This window comes from Zingiber officinale, chromosome 8B, assembly GCF_018446385.1.
Source record: "Zingiber officinale cultivar Zhangliang chromosome 8B, Zo_v1.1, whole genome shotgun sequence".
Lineage (NCBI taxonomy): Eukaryota > Viridiplantae > Streptophyta > Magnoliopsida > Zingiberales > Zingiberaceae > Zingiber > Zingiber officinale.
The window spans coordinates 47,990,890-48,014,585 of record NC_056001.1 but is presented as its reverse complement, the minus strand read 5'-3'; the positions used below and the strand labels follow the sequence as shown (position 1 = coordinate 48,014,585).

At 34.5% G+C, this 23,696-nt stretch overlaps 1 protein-coding gene across 9 annotated transcripts; it reads right to left on the bottom strand.

Moving 5' to 3' along the window:
- Nucleotides 1–622: 622 nt before the first annotated feature.
- LOC122014747 (increased DNA methylation 1-like) lies at nucleotides 623–23,204 on the bottom strand. 9 transcript variants are annotated; one of them, XR_006120754.1, is made up of 9 exons: nucleotides 19,157–23,204; nucleotides 14,831–14,957; nucleotides 14,535–14,620; nucleotides 11,855–12,096; nucleotides 8,724–8,810; nucleotides 6,080–6,179; nucleotides 2,453–2,657; nucleotides 1,466–2,335; nucleotides 623–1,126 (listed from the first exon to the last, which is right to left on the bottom strand). XR_006120754.1 is itself a non-coding variant. In XM_042571145.1 (9 exons), the coding sequence occupies exons 1-9, from the start codon at nucleotides 22,262–22,264 to the stop codon at nucleotides 1,118–1,120; spliced, it is 4,203 nt and encodes a 1,400-aa protein (XP_042427079.1). In that variant the 5' UTR covers nucleotides 22,265–23,204; the 3' UTR covers nucleotides 623–1,117. The 9 variants fall into 9 exon arrangements, 3 of the variants coding, with proteins under 3 accessions (XP_042427079.1, XP_042427077.1, XP_042427078.1); XR_006120752.1 differs by having other exon boundaries at nucleotides 623–1,751; nucleotides 1,816–2,335; XR_006120753.1 differs by having other exon boundaries at nucleotides 1,816–2,335.
- Between the last annotated feature and the right edge of the window lie 492 nt (nucleotides 23,205–23,696).

Here is a 23,696-nt window from a genome sequence, read left to right as displayed (position 1 = left end):
ATTTAAATATTTAACTTTGTTTTTTGAAAATTTTATCACAAATTGATTTAATAACAAAATTAAGAGCTAAATGTAATTTAAGAAAAAAAACATTATGATTGGGATGCGATTTAATAACAAAATTATTAATGAGAAAGAGAAAGATAAAGGATGAGATCCAATAGAAGTTTATTACCTTCTCATTCTGTTCCTCATTGGCCCCGTGCGTTTTCTTCTCTGCTTGCTAATTAGCTGCTTCAATCACGCGTCTACAATCCGGATTACAAATTGAAGCCACAACGTCTTACTCACAGTGCAATTGTTCGCGCTTAAAATGGCTGCAATTACAAAGACAATATGAATGAGTCAGTTCCAAAGGCTCTTAGATACACCAAATACATTTCAAGCAAGCAGATATTAATTCAAAGTTGAGCTTGGAAGTTCAAATCCATCTGCATCAAACCAACCATTCACGGTGGAATTAGGAAACCAAAACAATCAGTGGTTTGCTCCGAACAAAAAATTTGACATCTTAACCAATTCCATTAGCATCAAAAAATATCATCCATCCTTTGTGCTCCTAATTCTGTATTCAGTAACAAGCAGAAATCTTGATAATCATATCAGGTTAAGGAGGACAAACTGACAATATAATCTACATCCTATATTTCACATTATATCTGGATCTCATTCTGAGATTTTAAACAAATCCAAAGCAGTATTGTATTAGTGATTCAGTTAGCATTTGCAATCACAAGTATTGCAAGCTTAAATAGGGATGTTCACTGAACACATCCAAATCTCTCAAAATCCATTCAAGCACTGGTTACAGCAAAAACAAAGGTTAGAGACAGAAAAATGTAAAAGAGAACTGCACAGTTGTAGGCTTCTGCTTTAGCAGACATAGTAACCTTCCCTTGTTAATTCAGAGACATCATGAAAGTTTTGTTCAGCAGCACAATTCTTATTTCAGCAACAGGCAGTCATGATATCCTGCAAGTTAAAATCCTTTTTCGACAACCAACAGTCTTCTCAGCTCCCAAAATTACTTAGGCTCCAACAAGATGAGTCAGAATCATTGAATTCCCTAATATTTGCTTTCACGCCGGGACTAGGAAGTATGGAGTTGTTCCAGCCATTAAACAATCTGTATAAAGTTGCACCACCTTAGCTACAATTTTGTTAGCAGGCTATGAAGGTACTAGAAAGCAAAAGAAAAAGGCAATCAGTCCTATTTATGCTCATTGTTCTCTGCATTAAACTAACTATTGCATTGCCAGCCAATGGCCCATAGCTTCTGAAAGAAATCCCAGAAGTATTAAACAAGATCTCTTAAAATTGCTAATTAAGAGCAGTGATTGCACTTCTGTTTTCTCATAACCTGCTTTCTATGGATATTTAACAATAGGCCCTTAAAATGGTTGGGTGAAAGCATATCAAACAATTAAAGATCAAAGAAAACTTGTTATTTTGCTGCTTCTCTTACTAGCTGAAGAGAACCTCTGGTAGGATGGGAAATACTACATACATTACAGCCTCCACTTATTGCAAACCAAATTACTTGAATTGATGTTTCAAAGAATTTGCAGTAACTGGATCATCAGTTTCAATCCTTGCTAGTCTGCAGATTAGTAAATTGTTTTCTGAACTTTGCATGATTCCAGTATAAGCTTCATATCAACCCCTTAGATGAACTTGTTTTATAAATCATAATAGCCTGATACTCCTGGCAAAATATCTTTATGTTTGATGGAAAATAATCAAGCAAGAACCTGAATAACACACAAATTGTCAAATATATGAGTGTTCTATAATTGAACTTTCATGTAAGCACACCTCATTATAGGATGCAATCACAGGAAACCATCAACTATTATCTTGGAACATGGAGTAACATGCCAAAAGCTTGCAACCACTGAACTCCGTTAGTTGCATCTCCCTAATACGTAGAATTTCCAATAATGGTGATTGATGTTGTGTTCCACCAGACAAGCAACTATAGTTTACTTCAATGGAGTGAACAAAACCGTTGAATCCTCTACTATTTTATTAAACTTTCTTGTTACTTGATTGTTCAAATTTTCTACATTTATGCAGAATGATTCAGAGATATTTGCCTTGTTATCATCAGGCTTGGATGTTGAGTTAGGAGTGTCATCCAATTGTATAAATAATCCCTTCTGCTGCCAGTTATGTTCTATTTGATGAGTTCCATTCATTGTTGAGATAAAAGCTCCACGATCTGCATCATCTCCAGAAATCTCATTGGTTTGTACTGTAGTTTCCACATCAATTTTATTAGTGTCATCACAACAGGAAGATTGGCTGACTCTTGAGCAAGAAGCGTCATCTGATCCTGCAAAACTGTATCTTAGTATTGTAGTACAAGAAATAGGAGCTGAGGAAAGCCTACCAATAGAAGATAAATTGCTAGCACAAATATAAAAGATATCCAATTATAAATTGTTGTCACCTATAACTTCACCAGTTTCTTCAGTTGTATCTTCCAAATTCTTGATCAACAATTCTGTCCCAGGAAACAACATAAAGTTGACATGATTTAACTGCCTCCTCTCAATATCCCCAATAGACTTGAAACCAAAATGTGATGTCCATGTTTCCACGAGACCAGGTATAGCTGATAAAACCAGCATCTTGACTTTGAAGGATTTAAGTGTCTGTAAAAAAAGCCATACAGGGACTATTTTTGAGTTAAGAACAGAAAAGAAAGCTGATGAAATAAACAGAGGATGCCATCAATGGACAAAGTGATTACTTCAGTATATGCCACAAAGCTAGAAAATACATATCAAATATTATAGGTAAATTTAGACAGTAATCAAAAGCAAAAGAATTAGTGTTCTATCTATTAACATCTATAATCCGCTACCTGCTAACCCACTGCCCATTAGGTGTTAATCCCTTCCCCTGGAGATTAGAACACAGAACACATCCCTCCCCAAATTGAAATCCCCCTTCCTTTTTCTTCGCAATTCTGGAAAGAAATCAAGCCACATCTTCCTCCCACCTTGTGACTTCATCTCCTTGGCAACCTTGCAAACTTATCCACTTCTTCCTGCAACCCTTTCCCCTTGCAAATTAGTGCCAGTGCCATGACAACTTAATTGGACATCAGAAAACCCGATCATAGCCTCCCTTGACCACATCTGTTGCCACTGGTCAATGTGATTTCATCTCCCATGAGCCTTATTTCCTTTGTGAAACAAGCAATGACTTCCCTTTCCTCATATTCCATCCGTGAGCAAGCAGTGTGATTTCACTTCTAGGATCTTAAGAATGCTTCCTTTCCTATTTCAAGTTTGAGTTTCGCTTGAATTCCTTGTTCCTCTCAATCAGTATTGATGGAATAATCAGAGCGGCAGGCAGTCAGAAACCTTTCCTGTGCCTTATTCCTGTGGAAGCAGAGAACTGTGTATCTTCTTCAAGCAGCAATAATAAGAGTGATAAGGTTACGCTCCCATGCGTCTAATATAAGCCTTAGCTCTCCTATGTATAGAATAATCTAAACCCCTGTTTCTCATTAAGGGTAGCGACTAAAATGAGGTGCCCTTTGCTGTTTTCCTTTGCGAATTCAATCTCAGTGCACTTCACTTATGGTAGGGTCCTTTCTCCTTGTCAGGTTGTTCCTTCAATAATTATGGTTTATACCATCGTGACTTAGGAAATACTTCACCATGATTAAAATTGCTTAAATATATTATTCTAGTGGTTTAGAATCTAATTGTTTGCTTAGCCCTTAAAAGGGAGATTAATGGCTTGTGTAGGTTGAGTTCAATAAGTATTTAGTGACCTAGATTTTGTTTGTTTGAATGAAAATAACTTATTTGTGGAAAACACACTCAAATAAAATCTTTTTTCTAAAAAAAACATTTTACGTAAGTTGAAAAATAATTTCTTATATTTGATGCACATACTGGAAAATATTTTCCCCCTCACAAGGCTAGGTTGATTAAACAATTTGGCCAGTCTAAGCTAAGCTGTTTGATCGCATTGACACTATGCAGCTTGCCCATCTGGCTCATCCACACCGCGTGGCTCGCATCCGCTTGAAATGATTGGATGTTGACCCAATGGTGCACCTAACCTGACCAACTTATATTGATTGGACTGTATGGATCATCTCTCACTATCCACCCCAACTAGATCGAACTAAGTGACTCGGCACCCAGCCCACCTGGGACAATCAACACTGACCTACTCACACTGCCTCACCTACTTTGGCTACTCAACCCAATTGAATCAATTGGCTTTCTCGACCCACCCACTACTTGACCCACTTGACAGGCTTGAACCACTAAGCTCAATCAACTTTCCTGAATCAATCAGCCTGCATAAACAAGTGGAAAGGGTGAAGTTAAAAGAGATCAACATTGATAGAGATAAGCGCCTGTGGATGAGTGCGGAAAATAACTTTTGCTCTTTTTAGAGGATGTCATTTTCCTTAACAAATATCTATCACCAAAAGAAAATTTTTAATCAACCAAAAGAAAAGTTTTTCTATTGAACATGATTTCATGTTTGCACCAGACACTAAAAGTATGAAAAATATTTCCAAAAAAATATTTTTTACTAAATAAACAGAACCTTAGTTATTGAATTTTGAACTTGTAGTTTGAGTCTTTACTATAACTAAGGTGGTGCATGGAAAAATTTACATATACAGTGTATATGGATAGGTGAACTTTACTAGGTAACCCTACGTAACTAGAGGAGGAATGCTTGACCTTTTTATTCATATTTTCTTGTGTTGCTTCTTGGATTATTAACTCTTATGTTATCTTATTTGTAAATGACATGCATATTTACCAATGCTTATTATTTGCTTAAGTTTCATGGCACATGCTCATTACTATTGCTAGCTAGTGTCGTTGCTTTCATTGCTAGATACACATGCTATGATCCAAACAAACTAAATGGAATAGTATTGCTGCTTCTTATACTATGAATACATGTTGCAACATATAAAATGTTTGGTATTCTAAGCGGAAATAAAAACATGGTGTGTAACATTTTTGGACACTAAATTGGCATAATAACATGACATCATGATATGGCACATCAGGCATGTATGATAAATGAACAATAAAATGAATGCTATATCAGGAGGGTAGCTCGATGGCTTGTAAGCACATGTTTATGTTACTGATAATAACATTCGATCAGTCACAAGTGTGTCGGGCTGTGTACACAATCTATTGCTCTCTTAATCCAGAATGCTTGGGCTAGCTACATCAGATGAATCAATTCTTTGATATTTATCATCTCACTACTAACCATATTGTTTTACACTTCATTATCTGTCAACTATTTTTCAAACTGATATCCTGTTTGTCTTGCCTCTTCATTTACCATAGGATAGTACTAGGGTGTTAAACCAAAACATTTGTCACCATAAAACATGTTCTACCCAAATCATTGGAGTCATTGAAAAGTTTAGTGTATGTTTCTGTTAGCATTTTGCTATCTATGCATTTCTTTTTGGTTTTATTTGGCTTGTTGATCTACTCTTTCTTTACGTTTGTTAGTGCATTCAAACAATTTAAATTGGTATTTAATCATTTGAATATAAAGTTGTCTCATTATTCTTAGTGTATATGTTCTTAGTGGTGTTCAACTTTAGGTCAAGTCATGTGCATACATCCTGTAATATTATGTCATATGGACTGATACGTAGTACATGTAATATTAATAGAATAGTCTAACATTAAGTGATTCCCCTCATCTAGGAAGAGTCATTCAGGTCATGACAATTAACTTAGTGGTTAGTTACAAAATACCACTTTAGCAAGATATTATTGGTATAGATATAGACATTCACAATTTGGAAATGTAAGTAGAACTCTCTTCTTAGAACATTACAACTTGTTTTTCCAATTATATGAGGGAAACCCATTGATCAAAATGTATTTCTTCAATATTTGATCAAAAACCGTCATTAAACAAAAATGAAAAAGGCAATTTATTCAAAATTTAAATGTCTTTAGATGCACAAAATGCTGAAATACAACATAGACAACTCTTTCAAATCATAGTCAGCCTAGAAAGAAAACAGTGAAATCACAATGCACCAGTATGGTACCTTTTCAACTGCATTAAGGAGCCGTCTGCACATTCCTTGTCGTCGATGCTCACTTGAAGTCGCAATAAGAGGTATCTCAGCCACTGTAATACCATGAATTCTGAAAAGACAAAAGATTAAATAATTAGCAAAACACAATAAGTCATGTATCCCATGGTTCTTATAGCAGAAAGCATTTCACAAGGAAGACTTATAATTAATAAGAATAAAATGGAAAAGCAGCTTAAAGAAGGATACAATTGCTAAATTCTTTTAGCTGTAATATAGGACAAATAACAAACCACATACAATTTAATGCAGCTGTCAATCAGGCATGGAAAAGTGACTTCATAGACACTTCCATACATTTATTAGAATATCATCTAGTCCGCCTATTTTTCCACTTTGCATTTCATTTAAAACCTATTTCATTTTTGAAGTTTGAATTCTATAATAAAAATTTAAATTTCTATAATCCTTTAACCTATTTAAATTACCTAAATTAAGTTGGGTCGCCTAAACCTTCATTAAAAAACTAATGAAAATATCTTTTCCATCACTCATTTATTTCCTCATTTTTCACTAGTACCCTATGCATTCATCTTTAATGTATCTTATTTAGATAAGATTTCTTGTTTATCTCTCTCGCTTTAGTTATTCTATAGACGTTTCTTTCCACTTCTTTTGTATCCAATTGTCAATATAAGCGTTCAAAAGTTTCATTCTTGACTTTACCGATGCTTTCTTGGTCTCATTTTTTTTGCTACGGCATAATTTTTAAAATTTTGTTCTTTTTTATAAGTGTATAATAACTTATAGGTTGTTCATTTTTCCTTCACTCTTCTTGTATGTTCTCGTTCTACCACCAAAATTCATTACTTGATGGTGCACATCCTTTTGACTCATCGAGTATGCTCTTAGCCATCATTTTCAATTTTTAAGTCATCTTATCTCATGTTGTATTCGAATCATCATGTCCAAATATTTGTGCTCATACCATCTCCTTAAATATACTTTATTTCTTACCTTTAACTTTCACCACTTGATTCGAAGAGTCGTGCATATTTTCCTTCTATTAATATTATGCTTGAGGTGTAAATCTAACATGACTAACCTATATTGAGTAGTTAGATTTTCTCTAAAGATGACTTTGCAATATTCACAAATCTATTTTATTTTTCCTAACTATAAAAAAGCCAATTTATAATTTAGTATTCCCACTTTTAAATGTAACCAAGTATTCTGTTCTTTTCTTAAAAAACATATTATTTATTATAAATTCAAAATCCAATATAAGTTTTCCTTCTTCATTTTTTTTTCAAAACCATAATCCCTATACACCCTATCATATTCCTCATTTCTTATTTCTGTATATCCATTTAAATTCTCCTATTAAAATCATTTCGTTTGATAAAAAAAATTTTATTACCTCATCTAGCTCTTTCCGAAACCTATATTTAGTGTCATCATATAATTATACTTGAAATGTATATATATTAATTACATCAATAGTTTCTCGTTACTATTATTTTAAGAGTTATAATCCTTTCCCTTTCCTAACTACTATTATTTCATCCTTTAACGAACTATCTATAACAATACCTACTTCATTTCTTATTTTACTTCTTCCTATACACCATAATTTAAACCATCATCTTTACCTTCTCTTTTGCCCATTTTGTCTCTTGTAAAAAATATTAATTCTTCTCTTAATTATCATATCTATTGCCTCTATTGTTTTACCAGTGAGCATTCCTGTGACAACGTCGCATATTACAAATCTAAGACAATCGGTATTCCTATAATATTTGTTCTTATCCAACTTATGCTTGGAGAACTCTTGCATATTGAACACTATACCCAAGTTTTCATAAAAATCTAATGATTTTTGCCGAGACGTTGCAGTCAATTCCTACAAAACATTCCTTTCGGAGAACACCCTATGTCTGGGGAAAAAGAAACTATACTTCATGTCTTCTTAATAGAGGATGCAAATGTTTCTTACTAAATTATTATAACGCCTTGTAATCTAAATAATTACATCAAGTCTACACAATTTATTCCTCCCAGCAAGCCTACTACACCATAAATTTCCCAAGTTAGATTATGGTTGTTGTGAACTAACTGAATTCAATATGAAAGTGCTTGTGAGAGTTTCCAACTTCAGGTCCATTAACAAACTTTACTAAAAAATAAGACTTCAGAAATTTCCATGTATATCCATATTATACTTTATAAAGGAACGGTACAAGTAAAAATATTTTAATTCTGACATTAAAATAAGATAAAGAACCAAGTCATTGATCGGGCTATATGATGGTATTATCCTTTTCAAATGCAGTATATGTTGACCACAATTAGGTGTCAATAGGAAAATGGGATGAACAAGTATACCAAACGAGAAGTCAAGCGCCAACAAGTTTTTCTTCTGTCCAACAATCGTATCCTCTTTCAGGTGCAACTATATAAATATTCAAACATAAAGTATATGAAGTATAGAGATAATTATCATCAAACAATAAGAAACAACGAGTAGATGCTCCCAAATATTTATCATGCAGAATTTTCATTTCAAAAGAATGGATCCTAGAATTCTCACTCGGAATTAAACTAAAAAATTACCAAAAAGAATCTTCTAACGAACTGTCTTTGCTATTATATTTACCTGAGTGATGCCACTGATATTATTTCATCATTCTTCTCCATGACTACAGTATAAAATCCTTGGTAATTCAAGCGGGTAAAGTTAGACCTGGAAGAAAAACTTTATGTAAGAATGGAACAACACCGAGGAATACTGACAAAATAAATGACGGGAATAAAGATCCCAAAAATTGAAAAATTATGTAAAATATAATGTTTAATCAATTCATGTAGTTAAATGAGAATTGAAATCAGTAAAAGAAACTGATTCAAGCAAGGTTTAAAATCTCGACCTGTATCGAGGTTTCGATCTCGGACCGGAACGATACGATTTCAGTATCGTATCATGCCGATATAGTTTCGGTATTTTTTAAATATAAATATAAATGTATATTAATATTTGATTATTAAAGATGTTTATATTTTGAGATGTTGAATTTATATTTTAATATTTTCTCATAAGACAATGTCTATTAAATTTTTATAAAAGACATTTTAAAAAAATAAGTAATTCTTAAAATTCAAAACTAAATTTAAAATTATAAAAAAAAAAATTTGAAAATTTTAAATTATTTTAATAATCTACTTGTAAATTTTTTATTTTAAAAATTTTATTTGAAATGCTTAATAATTATATTTTTTTTATTTTTTTAGATTATTTTAAATTTATGTTTAATTTTAAAATTATTTTAAAAAACTTAAATTTTTTGTAAAATATATATTAAAATTTAAAATTATTTAAAATTTTGATATAATTTTTAATATTTTATAATTATTATTAATAATAGTTTATTTATAAAAATAGATATTTAAAAATAAAAAATTAACTAAATCAAAAAGACTAAAAAAATCATGATCCCTTCGGCGCAATATCTATGGAGGATTTTAGAAACATATAATATTTTATTAGAATTTTTTAGAATTTTAAATTAATTTTTATATATTTTAATGGAATAATTTAATTACAATTTTAAATTTTTTTCGATTATTTATTTAAATTAGAGATAATTAGATTATTAAAAAATTAATAACATAACTAAAATATATATATATTATATATTTTTAAAATTAAAATAAATAAAATATTAAATTAATTAAATAGTTTTATTAGCATTTAATTAAGTCTCTTTGAATCATCTCCATCCACCTAAGAATTATTTTAATTTAAAAAACTATTTAATTAAAAAAATCGACCGAGTTAGCCATGACCCCTCCAGCGTTGCCGCGGGGGTCTCGCGGCCCCTTCGGCATGACCGCGGGGGTTGTGCGGCCCCTTTGGCACGGTCGCGGGGATCACGCAGGCCCTTCGGCGCGACCGTAGGGGTCACGCGGCCGCATTCGGTGCAGTCGCGAGGATCCCGCGACCCCATTCAATGCGGCCGCAAGGGTCGTGCGGCCCCTCCGGCATGTCCGTGAGTGTCGCAACATCCTTCCAGCGTGGCCACTAGCGTCGCAACGCCCCTCTTGTGCGGCAGCGAGCATTGCAACGCCCCTCTGCGCGGCCGCGGGCATCGTGACGCCCTTCCTGCGCAAGTGCGGGCGTCACAACACCCCTCCTGCCAACCGTGGATGTCGTGACGCCCCTCCTGCTCGGCCGTAGGCATCACGACGCCCCTCCGGCGTGGCCGCGGACATCGTGACACCTCCGCAGCTACAGCGGGATTGGTGCCGTGTTCATGCCGGTGTCGATTGGTTGGCGAGACGAAATGTTTCAACCGTTTCAACTAACTCAGCAAAAGATCTCAAACCCTGGATTCAAGTTAGTAGCAAGAAACAAACATTTCAGGAAAAAAGGGTAAAGCATACATCTAATGTTCACGAGCCAGACATTGATCTATTATCAAATAGCAGGAAAAAGATGTGTGGCTCATAACTAATTGAATTCCAAACTACTTCACTATGAACCCAGATTGTGTTTGTGCATCTTAGATTGCCATTGGCAGCAGAACCACTAGATTACTGTAATATAACTGTAAGTTACAAAACAAAATGGCAAGTTTGTATTTACCGCAACTTTTCCAGTTCTTGAAATTCAATACTTCCCTGAGTTTTCAAAAGAATAACTCTGAATATAATAATAACAAAACCATGGAATCACATACTTAAAGAGTCCGTTTATATTTTTTTCAGCAGTGTGCTTTAGTCAGGTTTACACACTTGCATAAAGAAGTGGATAAATGGACAGTTTTCAATTGCAGTTGGGAAATCCTAAGCATCCAGGATAAGTTTTTTCTTAGAGAGGTGATGAGTTCACTATAAGATGAGTTGCAGCTAAATACATTGATTGAAATTACTTAGTAAAAAATCATTATAATCATACATATAACAGATAGAATCAGGCAAAGGTGGATAACACAGTTTGTATAATTCACATAGGTACCTAGTTTTAGTGTATAATTAGAGTAGGTGGTACCAGACTTTTTTAAATCCCAAAGTGATACAATTTTGAATTGTCAGGCGAGGACTGTACTGACATATGGTGCCATGCTCCATATCACCAAGTATCACTTAATATTAAATACTAAGTAATATGGTTCAGTGTTTAGGTAGAATACCATCAAAAGATGCCCGTTCTTTGACTATTTGAGACCATGACAGGAAATATAGGCACTCGGAGAAGAAATGCTAAAATTTCTACCCATCTTAAATATTCATGTTCATGCTCAATTACGTAAGTTGTTATTTTTTGTAGTCTGAGAAGGATAAAACATGGACAATAACAAGATATTAACTAGTCTTTATTATGTTGAATTTCAATGGTTCATATGTCCCATCAAAGATAACTTTGAAGACTATTAATTAGAGTCCATTTGCTAATAGCTGCCAGGGAGAAACGAAACTGAAGAAAGAACTTGTCGGACACAATCACTTAAGTATCACTCTGGGATCGGTAAAGACTCCAACTTAAAAGGAAGGGAGGTTGGGGGAATTCTTTTACATCCATGTTACCTTCCTCAAGTTTTTTTCCTCAAGGAAACATGGTTATGAATTGTCACCAAATTATATTCATAATCTATCAATCACACTATATGATTGATGAATTATCAAAAATAAAAAAGTCAAATGCAAAGGACTGAAAATGCCACAGCATTGTCCAAGCTCGAAAACATGAACATATGAAATGTTTTAGGAACAAGAAAAGACAAGTTTCACCCTCGGTTGTAGAGGACATGTGGTATCATGTTAATGCCTGTTCTTGGATCAACCATTGGGAGAAAGCATTCCTCCATAATACTCAAGGCAATAGCTAATTTCATGTTACACTCTGCCATGAGTGCAATTTTTTGTGTTGAATTGATCTTTTGATCATCATGATTGCATCTCAAAATTGTCCATGAAAATCCATCAGCAAGACCATTCAATATGCCAACACGTGAACGCAGACCCAAATAAACCTGCTAACACAATTAGATTATGACAGATGATATAAATAAACAAGAAATAAGAAGAGTAACAAGAGAATAATGATTACAATATATAATCTTTTAAATCTCATCAACATTATCTTGTTACACAATTCTAAGCACATATAATTCTATATGCCTAGTTAGTATGTCCAGCCTAACAGAATGCCAATCACTCCAAAACAAATAGGAAAAGATATGCATTTGATATGTGATAAACGGTATTCGATTTTTTTTTCCTTATCTGTAGAAAAATGATCATCTTAAATCACGCTACAAATCTATAAGTAAATTAACAAGCCTCAGGCCTTTAAGATGCATGTCCAATACCGATTCTATGAATGTTCTATGCAGTATAAACAACATATATAAATAATTTTCCTACCTGATAATTATTAAGCTTAAACAATTGATTACACCGAGACTTTTGCTCCTGTTGCCAAACTCAATACTACCATAATTCTTCTATCATTGACCGCTAATCTAAATTGGTCATTCCATCAACTTGATATAAAAAATTGCTTTTCTCAATAGAGAGCTTGAAGAGGAGGTTTATTTGAATCAACCTCCAGATTTGAAGAAAATTTGGATGGTAAGACTATATGCAAGCTCAACAAATCTCTCTATGGGTTAAAATGGCACAAGATGGTAAGACCATATGCAAGCTCAACAAATCTCTCTATGGGTTAAAATAGTCACCTCGTGCCTGGTTTGATCGATTCTCCATAGTAATCAAAAAGTTTGGACATATTCAAGGACAAATACACTATTTGTGAAACACTTGGACAAGTATTGCAGTCCCCATTATGTTTACTTATCAGAAGATATCCGGGCCGAGTCCAATGACCATGGGTCGGGTCTGACGACCATGGACCGGGTCTGAACAGACTCGTGCCGTGGTTCAATGGCCCAATTAACCGGAAGGTTTAGGGAGTCCAACAGATTTTTTTATATATAGATGTTTTTTTAATGAAAATTTGTTAAAAAGAATTGTGTTGTCAGGACTTGAACCCAAGTCCTAACCAATTAGACTACAACATATTAATATCCATATGTGGTAGTTAACTATTTAATAATTAATCAATAATTTTATTTTGATATATATAAAAAAGAGTAAAAGAATAAATAATTTCTTTCAACTTACTTCGTTTATACTAGTGTGATTTAAAAGTTAGAGGGGAGTAAAAGTAATTCCGACCGTTAGACTGATGGTCGTTGAGGGGGAGGATTTTTGTTTTTTTTAACATTAAGATTATTTGATTTTTTTTTTTTATCAATGACTACGATTTAGTGCCATTATTCTCCAAATTCTATAAATAAGGAGCTCATTTCATCATTTCCGCACTATCTACTTTACTCTCATCTTCCAATTTCAAAATCTCAATTGCTTTCGACTTCAATTCTCTAATTATAGTGGAAGGAGGAAGTTCATCATCTTGATATCGGAGGGGCAAGGAAATCCAAATGAGGATCACGATATTTAATTTACCAATGATAAGCCTGCGTAAATATCGACACCCGAGATACAAAGAAGTACTGATAATGATACTTCTAAGGTTCAAAATACTCCTTTAAAATAATAGGGGATATGTAGGCAACTTAAATAAATGCAAACCATAATTTATAATTTTTTTTTTTTAAATAATAATAATCTTGAATCGTGTTGAACCGTAGCGAACAGTGAACCATGATTAAGGTTAAAGGTTGACCTATCAAGAACCGTCAAACCATTGAACCGTGGTCGGGACTACATATGGCTAATAATCATTTTGTGATGGAATGGGTTCCACCCCAATACAACATATTCAACTTTTCTAACTACAAAATCTATTAGTCATCCTTGAAGATGATGAACCCATCTCAAACCTATTTAAGTTTAGAACTACACCTAATTCCTCTATTAGTATTTGTTTTATCCTTTCTATTAACTTCATAGATTTATCTTAGCATTACCATCTTTACTATATTACCTTTTTGTGTTATTTCCTAATAGCCCAATAATTTTAATCCATAAAGTATGGCAAGTTGCACCACAATTTTATAGATTTTTTACCCTTGTGGGTTGCACAACTATGATAAGACTCCAAAAGATCCTCTATATTTCACTTCTCAAAACTCATTCTTTATCTTATTAATGTTATTTTCGTCATCTCTCTTTTCATGTTGAATAATAGATCAAAATACCTAAATATCTTACACGGATTTCATGTCCATCTTAACTATTCTATCTTATACTATATATTTCATATATTGAAATTTTATTTTGCTTATCTTAAAAGCTAAACAATTTCAGTTTGGACTTTAATCTAATTGCACTCCCATTCATTACCATAATAACATATGCAAATATTAAACGAAGATAAGATTCTTTTATAAAAAAAGCAAACTTACTCTTTTCTCACAGTTATGAGTTAGAAACTTAAAATTACCTGTTCACAATTTTCTCCACAAAACCATGAACCAGATTTTACTTCTCCGATACTTGGATCTTTTTTCTTTATGCAGATATAGTGATCTGGAAATGACACAAAAGACCTTTGAAAACTATAAAGTGAAGGCAACAGATATTTAAAAAACAGTAGAAATAAGTAACAAGCACAGGTCGCTAAAACTGAGAAAAACATCGTTCATGCAGAAATAAAACAATCTGGTTTACCCCTCCAACACCTCGGCACAATGAAAAACGAAGATTAGTTAAAAAATGATATGCTAAGGAAGAGCTTACATTTATGTTCACATTGTGAACATTCCAACACAGCCAAAGGCCTAGGATGCTCTTTTGTTGCTTTCACAACATTCCCGCAGCTTTTACAAATGCAATTGTGGCAGTACCAGCTTCCTTCTGGAAGATCCTGAATGGGAATAGCATGAAGTGTCATTTAAGATTTGATTATGAAAAATAAATTCCTGGAAGCCTCCTTTTTTGAAAATAAATTTAGGAAAAATACCCAATACACCCCCACTGCTTGCAAAAGCTCAAACAAAGCCTCATTTTCTAAGAATTCACTAATAAGGCACTAAGGAAAACAATTCCAATTTCTCCTAACAATTGCTATGAAAAATGTTTTGAGCAAAACATGATTCTGAAAATTATATTAGTGAATTATGTAATTCTGATTGCATAATAAATGTTAAATCATGTACTTGTTTTTAAGTTACATTAACTAATATATCATTTTTATATGGTATTCAATGACTATATATAAGAGGCATTTTGGCATGACGAACTGTGAAAACTAAATCCCTAATCTAGCGATTCCTTAAGTCCCAACTATGTAGCAGATGAAAGAACAGAATGTTTACATAAACAAATGGAGAAACTCTATACATGTGAAGACATGTTGCACAAGATAGCGTTCTAGAATTATTATTTCACGATCAATGGGAAGTGAAAGGAAAAGAGTTTACACAGAAAAGTAATCAACAAAAGTGCCTCAAAATGTTTCAGACATGCATAATATCAGACATTTTAACTTTAAATGTATTACAATAGTAGAAAGTGAGAAAAAGGCAACTTTGATGCATCCCCAATTTATAAATGCATTGTTAGCGACCCAAATTCCAAAATTAGGAACCTATTTGTGAATACCCTGTTAAAAGGATTATAATATAATTATTATAAATAACACATATAGGTGGAAGGGACTAGGGAATTAAATTTTGTTTTGTGCATGTCAGAACGGACAAAATGTTTTATTTTGCCTTTCAACCAGAACGCAAGAATGCACAATATGATGTCCTAGCAACACTTTGTGTCTGTGAAAAACACACTGCCAAAGCCATTAGGGTTCTAGAATCCCTCTTCCTCCGCAAATGATGCCCCCAACAACACTCTCTATCTCTGTCTTCATGAGCAAAGAGAAGCATGAGATACCGTTAGAAGCACTCTACCATAGTAGACTAGAGTTTTAAAGTTTCTGGTACCGTTAATGTAGTGGATCTATAATTTTTTTTTTTAAAGCTTCTGGTACCTCTTCATATGTAAGTAACGCCTAATAAAACTCAGTCTTTGACTTCCTCTTCCACAAGCAACAAGATGCTAAGTTCACCTCCTCCTCTACCTCGTACTGCTATATCCTCCTTTGTCTTCCCACTGGAGACACTGCGAGAAGCACTCTGCTAGAGCTCCTCCAACGGCACACCTCCAACACTGGTACAGTATTGACGACACCATCTTGAACTAATCAAGGACTGAGACCCCAAGATTACAAACGTTAGAAGGGACTAAGTATGATGACCCTAATTTTCTATCTTATAAGGTATCAAAACCAAGTTCTCATTGATACTTTTTTTTATAGGACATATAAACTAAATTTATGCTTAGGGATTTTAAAGTTTAAAGAGATAGAAATAGGAAAAGACAGGTGAAGAAGGAAGAAAGGTCCGCTCGATTACTCCGTGCATGTTTTTTTTTTACACTTTTACCAAAAAAAATCCATAATATTTTAGAATTTATAATTAGATCCTTTTTATTTATTTTTTTAACACAGAGTTAGCATTTACTTTAAAAAATACATATAAAAATTACAAAAAAACAAAAAAGTGGGCCTCAGCATTTTAATTTATTTTTTTTTCAATGAAGACATTGTGTTAGCATTTATTAAAAATAAATAAAAATTACAAAAAAAGGAAAGAAATGGGCCCCCCGAATGTGGGGCCATATGCGTCAGCCTCATATTGACCACCCCAGAGTCAACTCTACTCGTTGGTATAGCAAAAAGGTAGTTCAATATAATGTAATATTTTATACCATATTAGTTGGTACAACAAGGGTAGTTCAATACAATAATAACAACGACAACCAAGTGTTATCCCACCAGGTGGGGTTGGCTATATGGATCCTTCCACGCCATTGGACCTCATCCCCTACTATATCATTATTTATATTTAAATAAATTTTATCTTGTTTTATTATTGCTAAGCAAATCCTTTTTAGTCTTCCTCTTCCTTGTTTGATGTGCATATTTGTCATAGTTTCATATCACTTAACTGGAGCATTTATTAGTCGTCTAGTTTTTCCTCGAGAAGTGCAACCGACTCTCTTTAATATTTTGATTTTTTTATCCTATCTATCCTTGTATGTCTACACATCACCTTAACATCCTCATTTCTACACCTCTCATCTTCTGCTTATGTACTCGAGTCATAGCCCAACATTCAGCTTTATATAACATAGTAGATCTAACCGCCGTTTTGTAAAATTTTACTTTAAGTCTTGGAGATACGTTACGATCATAAAGAACACTTGGCGTTCTGTCCATTTCAACCATCATGCTTATATTTCACGTAAGTTTCTATCAATCTCTCCATTCCTTTTCAAAAATTATCCTAAATACTTAAAATGCTCAGTTGCACACAACTCGTCATCTCCTATCGTAACATTTATCTCATTACGTCTAATATTACTTTAGTCTAGTAAGTCTAAAATCATTCACTTCTAGTGTTTTTGGCCAAGATTCGAGTTTAGCATTTACTCTTTCACGTGTCTCATCTACCAAAACAATATCATTTGCAAACAACATGCACCACAGAACAATATCTTGAATGGGTCCAGTTCGTCCATGATTAGTGTAAAAAGAAAGGGACTTAGAGTTGATGCTTGTTGCAACCCTATCTTTATGGAAAATACATCGATTAATCCGCATGAAGTCTGATTGTTACAATCATGCATATCCTTACTTTAATATATGATACGCTACCAAAACTTTTTTCCAAAATTCTCCATATAATTTTTCTTGAGATTCTATCATAAACTTTTTCTAGATTGACGAATATCATGTATAAGTCTTGCTTCTGTTCCCATACTTTCAATTAGTTGCCTAAGAAGATGTATAACTTCTATTGTCGACCTTCCAAACATAAATCTAAATTGATTTTCAGTTATCATGGCCTCTTTTTTTAATTTTTTTTTATTACTCTTTCCCAAGTTCATGGTATGACTCATCGATTTAATACCCCTATAGTTTACACAATTGTGTACGTCTTCTTTGTTCTTATATAAGAAACTAAAGCACTTATCCTCCACTGATTTAGTATGTTTTTTGTTTTTAATATCAGATTGAATAACTTTGTAAGTCATTCAATACCTTGTTTACCTAAACATTTCTATACCTTTATTAAAATATCATATGGTCCATATCATATGGTATGACTATTTTTCCATTGTAAATCCCATTTTAAGTTTATTCAACTTTTGAAGTTTGGATTTTACAATAAAAGTTTAAATTTCTATACTCATTTGATCTACTTAAATTACCTAAGTTAAGTTGATCACCTACATCTTAATTAAAAAGTTGATGAAAATACATTTTCCATCACTCTTTTATTTTCTCATCATTTAATATTACTCTATTGCATTCGTTTTTAATTTATCTGATTTGGGTAAGATCTCTTGCCCTCCTCTCTCTCACTTTAAATATCTCTTCCCCTTCTTTTGTATCTAATTTTCGAAATAAGTATTCAAAAGTTTCATTCCTGGCTTCATTCACTGCTTTCTTGTTCATTTTTCCTTCACTGTCTAAGAGTAGTTCAATATAATTGTAGAATATGTCACACTGCAAACCCTATAAATTATATACAGAGGCATAGGATTGCAAACATCTTGCACATATCACATGATTGTTCCTCTTGGTCCTCAAGCAACATTACTTAAGCATGATACTTTAAAAGTGATATCGGAATTGAGGTTTAACTGTAACTTGACTTGAATAAAAAAAAAATTTAAAAATGGATTTCTCATAATGAAGAATGGCAAGCATTTGGTTATACTACTATATTTTGAATCAAAGTTTGGGTGTTACTGACTCAGTTATGATATTTCTCACAAAACATAAGCAAATAAAAGCAAATATAATATAATATTCTTCAAATATTTTGAAAATATAACAGATTTCACATTGTACACAAACATTCTGAAAATATGAATGCAAAAAAAAAGACAGAATTTTGAGAAAAAAAAAACTATGCATGAAGTGGAATAATACTAGCAACGATATTATGATTTGATAACTAATGCAGTACTAAAAAAAGACGGATGGTAAGAGTGAAATACCCGCATGGTCAAGCATGTTTGATGATAAGTAGACGGACAGTTATCACAGCATATTAGTTCACCACCATCTACACAAAATCCACAAGTATCATCATTTTGATCCACCTCCTCAAGTCCCATATCTCTCATGTGGCTTTTTCTTGCCTTGTATTCAGCAGACCAAGCCTGAAGTTGACATAATGTGTATGATCTACCAGACTCCAGGAAAAGATTAGAAGACGGTTTCTGGAGCTTGGAACCAGAATGGCATTTAAAAGCAGATAAGGAGAATATCTGTTCACAACATCTACATAGAATCCCATTCCTAGTAATCAAGCCATCCTTTACCAAGTCATTGTTCTTCGGGTTCCTATATTGAAAAACATCTTTCAGGGATAAAACACCTCTTTCAATCAACCAGCTCAAAACAGTTCTTGCTCCCAAAATAATTTCCTTCCCATCTTTTGACAATGCACCTTTGCCAGGTGTTCGCAGTAGCAATTTACAACCTCCTTTTCGGCTTTCAAGTTTCTTCAATTTTTTGGGTTGAGAAACTCCTAGCTTTGATCCCTTAGTATCAATGCATGTCACATAATCTTTGTTTTTGATAATAGCTGCAATAAGAAGATCATCATCATTAATACGAAACCCGCGTGGTCTCTTCCATCTATTCTTCTTACAAACTTCAGCTTCCTTTAACTTTGCAACTATCTGGCGGCTTTGTGTGTCAAGAGTTTCCCCAACAGTACATGAAACATCAGCATTGGAATGAACGAGTGAGTTTTCTGCTTTATTCTGAAAAGGCATGGCAATATTTTCTTTCTTGCCCTTTACATTTTTTATTTTCTGATTAAAATGGGAGCCTAAAGCCTTTGTGCATTTTACATAACATGTGCCATCAACATTATATGTTTTGATGCCAGATTTTTTTTTGGACTTCTTATGTGTCTTCTTACCAGAACCACTTGCTTGACTTAAAGAAAAATCCAGACCGTTAGATTTTTGATCCTCAATGGCTGCTTTTTCAGTTGTAAAAAAATTGAGAATGTCAACAACAGGAATCACACCATTGCAGCCTGGCCTAGATGTTGAATGTTGAATTTTCAAGTGCTCATCATCTACTTCCATTTTATTAGCTGTATTCTCATGACTAGGCAGGTCTAGAGTATCACAGCCAACAAATTTGGAAAGATGCTTGCCATATACTCTCCTTTTTGCAGAAATTATTGTCCTTTTTTGTCTTGCTTCTTTTAAATCCTTTTTAACAGATTTACATTTGGATGGTCTACTACTTAGTTGCTGACACACAGATTTTTCAAAAGAAGATGCTTTGCAAGCTTCTGGGCCATTGATTAGTGGTGTTTCCAAGACATATGGAAGAGATTCATCAACTGAAAATTCAAAAACTGAAAAATCTTTGATAGAAGTGGGGTAGACATCTTCAGTAAATATCGATATATTGTCTGAACCACATACTGTATTGTATGAATTAGTCAATTCCTTGCAACTAGGATGTAGGCATGTAGCATCATGCGTGTAGGTTCCTTTGCTTACAGATAGACTACTAAGATCTCCACGACCAACTCCTGAAGCACAGGAAATTTTCCAATTTTGTTGATTGCATTGGGCATTCGTTTTCCAATCTAAACAATTTTGGGAATTTTTCTGATTTTTAGGAATTACAGTTATCAGAACCTGATCATGGCCAGCTAGTTGAATATTATTCAAATAACTTCCTGAACTTGAATTTAGTTTTCCCAGGTGTGAGACTCTGACAATATTGTCATCTGCCAAGACATTATTATTTTCCTCAGCCAAAACAAAAGTACAACTGTTCACAGCCTTAAGAGATTTCCCTTCTCGCAGAACGCTAATCTTCCGGTTGATGTAAACAACGGCAACAAATGGATCAAGAAGCTGCCACCTTTTCAAGTGAGAAATGGAGGTTCTAGATGGCTGAGTATTTTCATCAATGTAAAACAAGGTGTCTGTCAAATCACTCCAAAATTGGCCAATATTTGCCCATGCTCCCCCCTTATCATCCTTATCGGAGATTCTGGCACTAGAATGAAGTCTCCGGCCACATGCCTTCCAGGCTTGAGAGAGTGAAGTGAGAACAGGTTTTCCTTCTGGTGGTACATAATAAGAAGCCAACTTAGCTCTGTCATTCCTCACACGTGGTGCAATTTTCCAGCCTGCATCAGTAAGAAGGCAATTTGCATGTGAACATAGGCGTTCCGGAAGGTCCCTAATTAATGCCTTCTTTGATGCAACCTCTATTCTGTTAGACTTCACAATGTTCAATTGTTTCATGCACGTAGGTATTTCTAGTGTCTCAACATGAGCGCTAGTGGAATTTATTACCAGAAGATCATAAGCACAACTCTCTTGAGAAACTGGGGATGTGATGGATTTAGCCTCATTAATTATGTTAGCATCTCTCACCTCTTGGCCTCTGAATTCAATATCCGGAGCAACATCATCATCCATATTATTACTTGCATCAATTTCTTCATGTGTTTGAGAGAGATAGCAACTAGAAAGAATACCCTGACCACATGATTCAACTACAAGGCATTGCAATTGCTCTTGATGCTGGATGAACATGCTCGATGAATTTTGTAATTGACCCAGGTCAACCAATGCATTACTGGATACCAACACACTGGAACTGTGTGCGACACCCTTTTGATTGTGTTGCTCGATAGATAAATTCATCCTTTTCTCTTGAACATCACAATGATCAGAAACAGAACCAGTGGAAGAGCTCTCCAGAAGGCATCTGGAACGACTAACATCTCTGTCACTGATACATTGAGGCTGGGAAGTATTGCTGGATGAATCTCTAAGGGAAACATAAGTAGTCATACCCGAGCTCTCAGAAATCATAGAAGCCAATGATCTTGATTGGATGCTCTTATCTTTTGGGAAATTCAAGATGTTTGAAGCAACATGAAGGTTGTTTACCTTGTCAGGAGCACTTAGATTGAAGATTTCCATAAATATATCCTTCTCCCCTTTTGAGCCATCAAACTCATCTGTCATTGCATCAGTTCCATGACCAAGCAACACACTCATGGCACTGTGTGTCTTAGATCCTTTTATAACTGTAGATGCCCACTCTATCATCTTCCTAGAAGCTGCTTTTAAGGATAAAATATATCTTATCTCACTAAGAAAAAACAACGATGGCAATTTTTGGGCGGGCAGAAACCCATCCGGAAGGAAACCATCGGTTTATTCTCTCCTCATTGAGGGACAAGTGGAAGAGGGCGAGAGACTCGATGCAGACAACAAAAAACCCAAAAGTTCAAGTTCAAAAGCTTCAAGGAAAACCAATAGCGCCTAGAGGAAAAGATAAAATTTGTAGCTTTCACACGAGAAACAACCGATTTCAACCCTGAAGAAGCTCGAAATGTTCAACTGAAGCCTACTATCAAAGAAGATGGATAAGTAAATTCCAAACCTTCAACCAGCCTTTTCTCTGCTAGTGAACATTCTAAGCTCCAAATCATAGATCCTAGCAAGCCAATATTAAGAAGGCGGGAAGTGCCTCAAAAATGGAATTCGATCCCAGAAATAGAAACTTTTAGCCATCAACAGACTTCCCAGCAGAGCTTCCAGACAATGACACTAAAAAGGCACCCAAATAAAGTAGGAAATTACGAATCACACCCTTTTACAAGCAATTTCCAGTCCAAGATCATATCCTTTAGGAGGGAGGCTTTACCACCGAATTCCCTTCCACAAACCACCACAAAGCTTACCAAGGAACAAAACCGCAGGATCGATCAGAGAAATCAAAAGTAGAAGAACAAGAACGTACTCTAGATCAATAATGCACCGAAGTAACGAAAGAGGGGCGAACTTTGACGGAGATAGGGCTAGAGACGATCCGATTTCTGCTGCGCCACTTAGAGCCGCTCCGTCCCTCGGTCTACTCGCTCTTCCCGAGAGCAGCACGACCGATCGATCTGAGACTGAACAGGAGATGAGCTGGGGCACGGTCTTGCCCTTCTAGTTCTCTCTCGGCTTCGGGTCTTCGGACAATGCGAAGCGAGTGGGAAAATGTAGCGCCTTGTGCTATTTTTAACGCCCGAGGAAAGCTACAGAGCGGATGAGCCCATGGCCACGGCGTCAACGGGAGGCCCAATTCCATTTATTACACAGTCCTTATCATCTGAAGTGAACCACAGCAGCTCTCCAGGATTGATAGGTGATGTCACAAGCCATTTGCTTGCCAATTTGGTTTTGCCGGATTGTTTTTTCTTTCTTGATTATAAGCCCATTTATAGTAATCATATCACACTTGTGCTAGTTCAATTTGAGCTTGACTTTGGGACGGATTAACGGAAACATTGGGGGCTAACGTATTTATCTTTTATCACAATTTGAGCTGGACCTTGCCCCGAGCTCTAGTGTGATGTTAAGAAATGGAACGGATTTATGATAACGGAGGGTACATTATAGGATGCAGTGATAAAGGGACTTATTAAGTGCGGATCAAAGGACAGAGATAGCAGTCGACGTGGAATTCAAAGTCAAAGAGATCAACACCATA